This window comes from Cucumis sativus, chromosome 7, assembly GCF_000004075.3.
Source record: "Cucumis sativus cultivar 9930 chromosome 7, Cucumber_9930_V3, whole genome shotgun sequence".
NCBI lineage: Eukaryota > Viridiplantae > Streptophyta > Magnoliopsida > Cucurbitales > Cucurbitaceae > Cucumis > Cucumis sativus.
The window spans coordinates 13,756,242-13,767,401 of record NC_026661.2 but is presented as its reverse complement, the minus strand read 5'-3'; the positions used below and the strand labels follow the sequence as shown (position 1 = coordinate 13,767,401).

Genomic DNA, 11,160 nt, shown 5'->3' with positions numbered 1-11,160 from the left:
AACCCTTCCAAGTTTAGAAAAATTTCTTTAGAATTGGAATAGGAATAGGAATGAGATTGGATATGGATTAAACATGCCCTTGTTTGGTTCAAGGTTTTGTAGTTTAGGCATGAGAATAAACTATTCACATGCATCATTTATGTCTATGAACTATACTCATATCCAAAATGATGGGTTTGCATAACTATACACCTGGAATTCAACTCGTCGAACACTTAACTCTTGTGATTCTGACCGAAATTGGCCTGAGATCACCTCGATAACCTCAGCAAATTAAAACATTCTCTGTCTCCAGTCTCGGTCAAACGCAACTCTGGAATTGTTCTGAGAGCCCTTATTTCCTCATTTGGCCTTCAGTCTCATTCAGAATCGTCTTCCAAATGGTCTAAGATCTCCTTTAGGCTTGCTTCTCTATATACGTCCAATCTTGGCCAAGCTTGGTCTCGAGATTGCCCGAGTTCTCATCTCCTTAAACATTTTGTCTTTCATCTTGACCGAACAAGCCGTGAGATAGTCCTTAAATCAATAATATAAGCTCACAATTAGTTAATGATCATTATGATTAATATAATATGAACTTATTTCTTAATAATTTTATAATTAAATTATCATTGATTAATTATTTTATTAATCAGCTCATCATAATTATATACCTTCATCAAATTTACTCTATCAAATTACTCATTTTACAAATACTAATAATTAATAATTTATGTAATATTATTATTTGATTGCCAAATAATCAATTTCTCAAAATTTTGAATTAGGTTTATTGTACATCTTAATTTTAATGTATTAAATTTTATAAAGTTTTCACGATTAACTTTATAAATAAAATACAAAAGATATATTCTCGTACATTCTTAATACCATTTTCATGCACAACCAAACACGAACATCCTTAATTTCTAGTAATCTTATTCCCAAACATTCATCAATTTCAAACATTGTTATTCTCATCTCAATTCCCTCAATCCGAACAACCCTTTAAGGATTTGTATTCCGCTCAGCTTTATATGTTGTTTACGTATAAAATTAAACACATACACTAAGCGAATCATATGAAGATCATATGAAGGTTTGGATGGGCCAAAAATCACAAACAAAGAAACAAAAGAAGAAGAGATAATGAAAGGGTTGGGTCGAAAGGAGGAAAGCTATAACAGTAGGATTTACTGAAGAACAACAACGTATAAGGCCAATATAGTTTACAAATGTGTCCTTTGTCTCTTTATGTATGTTTTCTTTTCACTTGTGCTTTATGATTTACTTACCATATTGTATATACAAAATTTTTCAACCTATGAATTTAACAGCACAAAGCCTGTGTTAGGGTTGTTTTGAAATAAACTATAATTAAAATCAAACCTTCAAAATATTAGTTTCTTTCTATAGTTTAACTTGTGTAGATTACTTCAATATTGAGGCATAACTGAAACCAATTTCATAATCTACTAATATTTTTGTTATTTTAACTTTTCTTTAATGTTAAAAAGGCACAAGTTTGGCTAAAGGTTTTGATCTTTTGAGTAATATTTCACATGCACCCATATTTGTTATTCTTATGGCTCATATTAAAAAATATTTAAATATTTTTTAAAATGTTAATTAAAATAAATTTTCATATGACAAGTTAGATTAGATAATTTGATGGATACACATAGATAGAGATAAAGAAGTGATGCTTAAGTACTTAAGTAATTTTCTTTCACTTTTAATAGATAATCTATATTACAAATTAGGCTCTGTGTTAATGCTTTTTGCAATTCCACACATTTGGTCAGAAGTAAATATTAAAGTAACGTTTTGAAATAAATTACAATTTATAATGACATGCTTTGCTTTTAAATGCTAAAAGGGGTAACGAAGAAGGAGGCTCAAAGCTAAATCTATATATATCTAAAAGGCAAAGAAGGGTTCAAATCAAAATCAGAATTAGGAAAACCTAAGAGTTGGATGCAAGGAAAAATGGGTCCTCCTGTAATGCTATCTCTTGTTATTGCAGTTTTGGTGGTGGCTCTAAGCCTATCGTATACAACAACTGCTCAAGCCCACCGGGATTCCTACTCTTCAACACTTACTTTCAACGATCACGATCATGACCACGATCACGACCACGACCACGACCACGACCACGACCACGACCACGATCACGATCACGATCACGATCATCACCATTACAAGTCTCCACCCCCACCTCCATACAAACGGAAATCCCCCCCTCCACCACCACCAAAGAGAGACGAATATCTCTCACCTCCACCACCTCCACCACCAAAAAAGTCTCCTCCACCACCGCCAAAAAAGTCTCCTCCACCACCGCCAAAAAAGTCTCCACCACCACCACCAAAAAAGCAGGATAACAAGTCACCACCTCCACCGCCACCAAAGAAAGACGAGCATGAGTACTCCTCTCCTCCACCGCCACCAAAGAAAGACGAGCATGAGTACTACTCTCCTCCACCGCCACCAAAGAAAGACGAACATGAGTACTCCTCTCCTCCACCACCACCGCCAAAGAAGCATAAGGACAAGTCAGCCCTCCACCACGATCCCCTCACGATTAATTAGGTCAATAAGGGATTCCCATCAACTATAAACCAAGATATAAGGTGATATATTAATGATACACAATAAGTAAATTCATTACTGAAACATATGCATACATCTCAACATGCAATATCTTACGTAAAGTTTTGTGTTTCTTTTGCAGGAAAAAGAATAAAGAAACGAAGAAGTATGTATTTAGATCAATTAAAGAAAACAACTTAAAGTGCTAAAAGAAGGTTGTTTTCATCTATTTGCTACCTACGATCCTACGTGTTTTCTACAATTGTGTGTTTAGTTTTCCGTTGATTAAATAAAACTCAATCTTACTTTCGTGTGCTTATTTCGGGAAAAATAAACCCTCAACTCTTCCATTTTCTTATGCTACCACACATGACAAATTAAATACAAAATATTGTATAATTTTATCACCAATAAATAGATGTATTCATAATATTAAATTTTTGTCAAAATGTCAATATTTTCGTTTGACATTGACCTAAGAGCCAAATAGATTTCGATATTTTCATTATATTATATAAAAAATCCACAAAATAAAGAAAAAATAATCAATATCCAATTTGATATAAATATAATATAAATAATAAGGAATAGACATATTACTTGTGAAATTAAAAAAAAAATGCTTAGTTACCTAATTTAAAATTATTTTATTAAAGTTTTTGTTTTCGTAATTTTTCTAGTAATATCCATCAAAATCGATATTTCTTGAAATTAAAACCTCAATATTTTCGTCTAGACATTTTAAACATTGAGTTGGTGTAGTTTGCCTACACCTAACCGCCATACTCCCATTTTTTACTCACATACTAAGAAATGTTTTTAAATACTTAATTATTAGGTTAATTTTCATAAATGTAACAAAACACCAAAATATTTAGGATCGTGTAACAAAAACGAAAATTCCATGAAGTCGATAAAATATTTTCATAAATTTCATATTTGCTCTTGATATTTCGAACAATTCATCACTTCTCATTTTTCTTCTTCATTATGATTTATTCATCTTCTCTTCCAGATTTCTTCGTCATTTCTTCTAGATTTTCTTTCTTATATTTTTATTCATCTTCTTTTTATTTCTTTTTTCATCTTCTCTTTCTTTCTTCTAGCTCATCTTCCAGAATATCAAGATCGTTTAAATATCACTTTGATTATGATCTAAACGATCACTTACTTAACTAGTCAATAAGATCAACACGATTGTTTAGTTTTGTCAACATGATTGCTTAGATTTGAAGTCATCTTTTCTCATTGTTTAAAAAAAACTACACAATCGTATTGATATGATATAAACAATTGTTTATCATAGCCAACATGATCGTTTAGATTTGAACCATTTTTTCTATCACTAAAAAACTACACAATCATGTTGATACTACCTATATGATCATGTATCATTTCCTAAACAATTGCGTATCCTAATCATTTAGAAAAAAGAATTACACATGCGCGTGTGGTCAAATTAATCGCACGTTGACTTGTGAACTTTTTGTATTTTTCATTGTGAGCCTGTAGACTTTTTGTGTTTTTAAAATTGTTCTATACAGTGTAAATATTTTTTCGGTTTACTATATTTTTTAAAAAACTCCTAATTATTAGCTATAAAAGTATTATTTTAAAATTGGTAAAACGTTGGAGAGAAAATATTTTTAGAAAGCTTTTCGTTTTAAAAATTGCTTGCACCCTTATGCTGGAGTGGTAGAAGCTTTAAAATACAAAGTAGATTTAATTAATTAGATGAGAAATAGATAAATACTTAAAATAAATAAATCTCATTTTCATTGAAAAATAAACGTTAATAAAAAGTTTGTACTTGATTTTAAGAGAATTTAAAAGCTCGTATGATTCTGGTTTAAAGTACAAGTAAAATTAGAGTGTCTTTAAAAGTGATTCTAACAATTTGAAGTAAAATTAAATCTGTCTTACCAAATATCTCTACCTACCACTACTACTCTTCATGAAGAGATTTGTGTATATTATCCTTTTAATGGTGAAAGACACATAATCTTAATGGATGAAAATCTTTTCTGAAAATAAGTGACGGTTTGAATTGCTCCTAATAATTGTTAAATGTATGAATTCTGATAGCAAGAACTTGTCGAGGATTCTTACAACCAACTACAATAATTTACAGAACAATCAATCTAAGAATAGTATTATTTATAACAATAAGACTTGGTCGATCAAGAATGGTTTTGAATCTTCTACCTAGAGTGGTTATACCTAAGCTTACTAACTAATTTCATTCTTAATCCAACCGATTATCTAAATGACGTTTCAAATAATTAAGCACCCATCGATCTATGTGATCAAACACATATATAGCTAATTGTGACCAACTATATGGGTTAATCTTTAGCAAAGCAAAAGTAAATATGCAATTATAATGATGAAGCCAAACATAACAGCATAGAAACAAAAACAGAACACAAGGAATTTATTCAGAAATTAAGCAATCCCTCACAATAAACAATGGGGATTTTAACTAATCCTAATTGAAGCTCCAAAGTGGATAATACAGTTCCCAAATGCCAAAGAGAGTTGATGCAAATGGAATTGAAAGATAGATGACTTAAAAAGGAAAGAGACTATGTAGGTGAATAATAGCATTGCATTGCAATAATGTTATCCCAAAGACTCCAATTGAGCAGCGTTGCATCAATAAGCTTAACGCTCGAACGCAGCATATGGCTTGCATGTTGTGTTTGTGCATTGTAATGTCAATGTGTATCCTAAAGAAATTTTAGTCATTTTCCCTCTTCTTTCAATTCCATTGGTTGCTGAGTTAGGGGCAGTTTACACCCGTTTTTCACTTTACTGCTTCATTCTATATCTGCAGTCATTCAAACTTACAACTTCATCCAATTAACATAATATAATACATTAGAATGGTCCAAATTAAGCTAAGCAAGATAGATACGTTTCAAATGTCATAAATTTTTTTATTAGTTTAAAGACGATAAAACTCTAAAACATCTTTATCTCAATTCTCAATAATTAATAATTAATTCAAATGATGTAATTTTCAAATATAATCAAATAATAAATCAAAATATTTACAAATATAACAAAATACTACTATTTATTAGTACACACTAATAGACATTTATTGATGTTTAGATAATCACATTTTGCAATATGTTGGCAGTTTTGTTATTAAATTGTCATCAAGTCTTGTCCCAAAACATTACATTACTAGGTATATAGCTTGACCCCTAGAATAGGAATTTAAATCTCCAACTATAAGGAAGAAGTAATTGCCAATCCTTGACAAAATCTCACAGGAATTGGCCCCAAAAATCTAGGAATACTTTGAGGAAAAAAAAGGGGCAAATTTGGTAAAATACAGAGAATCTATTCCTTATAGAAATATTAGAAACTTTGAGCAGAATTTCATTAGAGGGTAAAAATATAGCCATGTGCTTCAATTTCTTTAATAGCTTTTAACTTTACTTGCAATTTAGCTCTACAAAGCCTTCAAAATAAGATCAAAGTAATTATTTTCATTTTTCAAGTCCTATGTATTGGCAATAAAACATTATGAGTTGCATGTGTTGGTCATATTCAATTTTATTAATATCAATCAGACCAAAGATTCTGGTTAGTATAAACTATAAAGACACCAAACTTTGGCTCACATCCGAACCCTCAACGAGTTCAGGATGGTTTACCCATTCAGTGTTTCAGCACACCATAGATTAAATGAAAGAAAACTAAACCATGAATCATTTTTGAAAAATTATCGATGACAAGCCAGCAAATTTTCAAAATTTAAGGCAGTCTAAGATTGGATATTTCTAAGATGGAAAGTAGGCAGCAATAACTGCATATAACCGAGGAAATCAAACATATTGTTAACACAAATATTTGTTGAAAAAAGTTGCATAAAACTCAGGACAAAAATATGAACACTGCCACATCACTGGAAAAAAATAATAAACAAATCATACAGCAAAGACTGACCATGGAAAAAATTATACTAGGATTACCAATGAAGATTTAATTACTTACAAGAATGAAGGAAACCAAAAAGTAGTCGTGCATTGACATGGAAAATCCATCAAACAAACAAGAATAACGCTACAAGCGACGCCTGCTACGGGATGAGAAACTTGGAGACCCAGTGGGAGTTGTGCTTCCTCTATAAGTGGCATTAAATGAAGTGTAAGCTGCCTTGGCAGGTTCAGGAACTGAATCCAATGGAATTGACTCTGCGAAGCAAGCAGTGTTTATTCGTGTTCTCTCAAGCTCTTGTTGAAGCAATTCTGTGCTGTACTGCTGCGCCAGTGCCTGTAACATGGAAAAGATATTCGACTATAGCCAAATGCACAGATCTGTTGTAAAAGAAAAGACATGGTTGACATGAACCAACTACCATCTCGCAATTGGTAAAATGATATTAATTCTAGACGTTGATGTACCTCCCACTCCTACTTTTCAAACCATTTCACTATAAATTAGAGAAATGACCAAGCCTTCTTTTTTTGTTCTTTCAATCTAGTCTTTTACACCTAATTTTTTTTTTAAGCTCCCAGTATTCTGTTTCTTTTAAAGGACAAGTTGTCTGACCCTAGAACATTAAAGTGCCAAGAAAACTGGTAGGATATTAAATCCTACATAGGTGGCCACTATTGATTGAACTCATTACCATTAAGGTCATTCCCCTATTTACCACTAGGTTAACCTCATGGTAGTACATGAGTAAATTTTAAAATGAGCAAACGATAAGCTTCTAATTCCTTTGAATCTTTTAACATTAGATAATTCCATCTCACAATCAATTGACAATGAGAGAAGGAGTTCATCTATCTTTAATCTATCTTATTAAGATTGTGAGGTCCCTTGATTTTTCCAATGTGAGATCCTCAACATGTCCACTGAAGATGCTTACCTCTTTGGGTTCACAACTCGTGTCTAATCCCAATTTTGTGTTTGGACCAAATGTTTGTTTCTAGAGTATTGGCTTTGATACCGTATATCATATCGCCAAATATCATATCATATAAGTTACCATTGACCAAATATAACATGCACCCAGGGAAGTGCTACATGTTGAAAAGAGACTAAAATGAAAAAATTCTCCCAAATCTAAAATGATAAAGAGGTATCGAGATTTTTTTTTTTTTTTGAAGTTTAACATGGTACAAGAATGTAATGTAAAAAGATGATCCTTACAATGAGTTCATCTGGGGCAGTTGCTCCTTGTTGTCGTTCATCTATAGCTTCCTCACTCCCACGAGTTGGCCGACGATTATGGCCTGGATTATCAGCTGCTTCTGCCACACTTTCAGTAGCTTTCTCCAAAAGCACTCCTTGCAAAGACTTCAAAGACTCTCTAGCGTCGGATGTGAAATAAGGATTTAATATAGTCTCAAAGTACTCAAGCTGCGAAAGGAACACAAAGCATCAAATACCATTACAGGTTAACCTTCTAAATGAAACTGCTCCAATGCACATTAACTATCATAAATGCCCTATTGAACGAAAAAGGGACGTAAGGTACAGGGCATTTTTCCTTCAGCTACTTGTTATTTTACCATATTTTTCCTGTTGGAATTGGAGGATGGACAATTTATTTATTTGGTTGCGGTTGATACAGACCAACAGTTCGTTTTTTCTTTCCACTACCGTCTACCGTAACTGAAATATAAATACATGAAAAACATCCTACATTTGACCAGATTTGTACGCTAACGCAGATTTCCCTCCCCTAGTGTTAAACATTACTTTTACCTCAAGCATGAGTTGACAGAAACCGTTTGTATCCAGTGACCGTAGCTCGTTTGTTCCATTTTCATCAAAGATACTGAGAAAAGTATCAATTAAACCTTCAACAAGAATGCCTAGTGTCTTGTCCAAAAGGGGCTTACAACCAGCAAAAACCTGAAACAATGTATTAAAATTGAGACTATAGGAGTCAACAAGCCAGAAGTACTAATTAGAACGAAGGAAAGACCTAAATGGAATGAGAACAAGAAAAGTGTGGGAGCCTTTTGACAAGGGAAATAACACCATCAGGATAGCATAAAAGAATTAGAAAGAGCACATACTTAAAATAGTTATAACATACGGAAGAAAATCTGAACAATGAGAATGCAATTGTTCGCTTCTTGCACATAGCTTTGGTATTATCCTAAATTGATGATAAGATTACCTCAGCATGGACAGACACAAGAGTGTGGAGTAGCTCTACAGCTGCATCACGCACACCCTGCAAAAATTAAAAAAAAAGAAAAAAAAGAGCAAAGAAAAGAAAAGAACAAAGTGCACTCGTTTTAGGTGCTGATTATTAAATAACGAAAATAAGAGGTGGTGCTATCAATAGGATCACTCATGCGAACACTCGAGTGGAGCATACTTACTTTAACTGCAGGAGCAGCTCCCCAGTGGACTCCAGAATCCAACAAATAGTTCGTTGCAGCTGTTCTCATCAAGTTTGCCTGATGTAAGGAGAATCAACAATTAGTGAATGAATAAAATAATGATTGAAAAAAAAAAAAAAATATATATATATATATATATATATATTATTGACAATAACAACAATAGTAAATAATTTAAAGTAAAAATAGAAAAATTGTTGTAAGACTTATATTCAATGCTTTAAATATAGATTTTTTTAAAATGTATCGTGATAGATACCAATACACTTCTATCATAATCTATCAATGATTCTAAAATTTTGTTAAATTTTGTAAATATTTTGGTTCGTTTTGCTATATTTGAAAATAACAATTATAGATATTTATATATAATTAAATTCAAGATAAAAACAACAAATAAGTTTCAAATGAACCAATAATTTCATCTATCCTCGGCTTCACCTATTGACAATACACTGAAAGGAGTCTTTGGATAACTAAAAAACCAAAGAGGGTTAATATTTCAGTGTAGATAATGCTGTATGGTAGTCTGAACTGTGCTTCAATATCACAGAAAAAGCTCCAATCCCATTATCTTTCACCCCACATGCGCTCCCTCTGTCTCAATTACCAGGAAAATCTTCAGCAACTCTTTTGACTGTCCTTATGCTGGAACCGGCTGCTGCAAATATTCAGTGTTTGTTGGGCTTTTGACAATAATATCAGAAATAATGTGCTGCAAATTCTGACGGGTCAACTCATGAAGAAAAATGCTCTCCTATTATGGTGCAATGCGGTCAAGACTCAAGGCATTACTAGTAGAGTTGTGATTCGATCAGCGAGTTTTCTATGACAAGTGTTCAAGCTGGAACCATCATTTCGAGTATACCCAATTCTGCCTCATCATGGTGTTCTTTATCCAAAGCTTTCCAAGATTATTCCCTACAAGAGATATTATTGAATTGGCAGGCCTTCATCTCCTAACCGATAGAAAGAGATGTTTCCAATCTGTGTTTTCCTTTAAATTCTCAAGCGCTAGAAAGTGTTTACTTTTGCTATTGTTAGTATGTATCTTTTAGCGTATGAGGAAAAGGCTCACTTTGGCCTGGTGATTTTTTTTAAAACAGAAATAAGCCTCTTTATTAATGATAATGAGATGAAAGCTCAAAATACAAGAGTATTATACTAAGAGCAAAAGAACTAAGAGAAAATACAAGCTGAAACTTAAACAAAGACTATACTCGCGCAACATAAATATGATGGAAACCTAAAAACAAACCCAAACAGAAGAGAAACGAGCTAATCAAAACCACTCAAAAGACAACACATCAGAAGAAAGCTAAATACAAAGCAATACTAAAACTCTCCCTCAAAATTAGCTCACTCACATCTAAAATCTTGCACAACCAAATCTTCAAGATGACAGGAGAAAGAGAAAGCCAGGAAGATGCAAACAGCTGCCTCAAAACTATATTTCCAATGCAATCCATTGCCTAAAGGAACTCGAAGCAGTCTTCCGCAAAAATCTTGCCAGTACTGCCTTCAGCGTATTTACTCCAGTTGGCAAAGAGAAATCTACTTTAGCAATGTCAGTCTCTGGAAAAACCTTCCCCCATCTTGTAAGAATGCCACCAAAATTCCTTAAAGCTTCCAACTAAAATCCAGCCAAAATCTTTTCAGCTCTAAATGCTTTTTATGACTTCTTTATCGAAGCTGTCTCTCCTAGATTCTTGAATATGTACGATGTCTAGATTAATTTCTTTAGAAAACTTTTAAGAATCATCCATATTGATTTTTGTCCAAATCCTCACGTAATTCAATAGCTAATCTTCATTTTCCAACCCTGAAGGATATCCACTGAATGACCTGTCTGCCTTTAGATTAGGCTAAGGAGATTTCACAGGCTTCCAATATGGAATGCAATTTTTGAGGTAGGTCTTTCTTTTCTAGTGGAGTAAAGGGGAAGCTTTCCTTAATGGAATGTAATTGAATGATGGAGTGACTTATTTGTTTTCTCCCAAACTCACTCGAATGATGGAGTGTCCACCTGACAATGGCCAAAGGTCACAACATAACACCCAACCCTTCTTTGCCCTGAACTTCGATAACTTTCAGATCTCTTAATAACTCCGATAATGCTTCTAGGAACCAGCTCAGTTGAGCTTCAGACATAGATAAAGATCTTTGAACTTCCACATCTTCAACAAGGAAGTTATCATCTTCTGACCAA

General features: G+C 32.9%; 2 protein-coding genes across 3 annotated transcripts in view; one reads left to right on the top strand and one right to left on the bottom strand.

Moving 5' to 3' along the window:
* Positions 1-1,902: 1,902 nt before the first annotated feature.
* LOC105436260 (extensin-3-like) lies at positions 1,903-2,890 on the top strand. The gene is made up of 2 exons (XM_011661452.2): positions 1,903-2,612; positions 2,714-2,890. Exon 1 carries the CDS (start codon positions 1,957-1,959, stop codon positions 2,569-2,571), a length of 615 nt encoding a protein of 204 aa, XP_011659754.2. The 5' UTR covers positions 1,903-1,956; the 3' UTR covers positions 2,572-2,612; positions 2,714-2,890.
* Positions 2,891-6,362: 3,472 nt separating this feature from the next.
* Positions 6,363-11,160, bottom strand: part of LOC101215110 (exocyst complex component SEC5A) — a 29,445-nt gene continuing 24,647 nt past the window's right edge. For both annotated transcript variants that reach the window (XM_011660815.2, XM_004139633.3), the window contains exons 17-21: positions 8,931-9,008; positions 8,723-8,779; positions 8,302-8,451; positions 7,744-7,953; positions 6,363-6,858 (exon numbers count right to left, since the gene is read on the bottom strand). In XM_011660815.2, coding sequence (XP_011659117.1) covers positions 6,649-6,858; positions 7,744-7,953; positions 8,302-8,451; positions 8,723-8,779; positions 8,931-9,008 — 705 coding nt within the window. In that variant the 3' untranslated portion in view covers positions 6,363-6,648. The remainder of the gene's footprint in view (positions 6,859-7,743; positions 7,954-8,301; positions 8,452-8,722; positions 8,780-8,930; positions 9,009-11,160) is intronic.

Bases quoted from the DNA above. Each gene is read 5' to 3' on its own strand.
- LOC105436260 (XM_011661452.2), top strand. From the start codon at position 1,957: ATGCAAGGAAAAATGGGTCCTCCTGTAATGCTATCTCTTGTTATTGCA.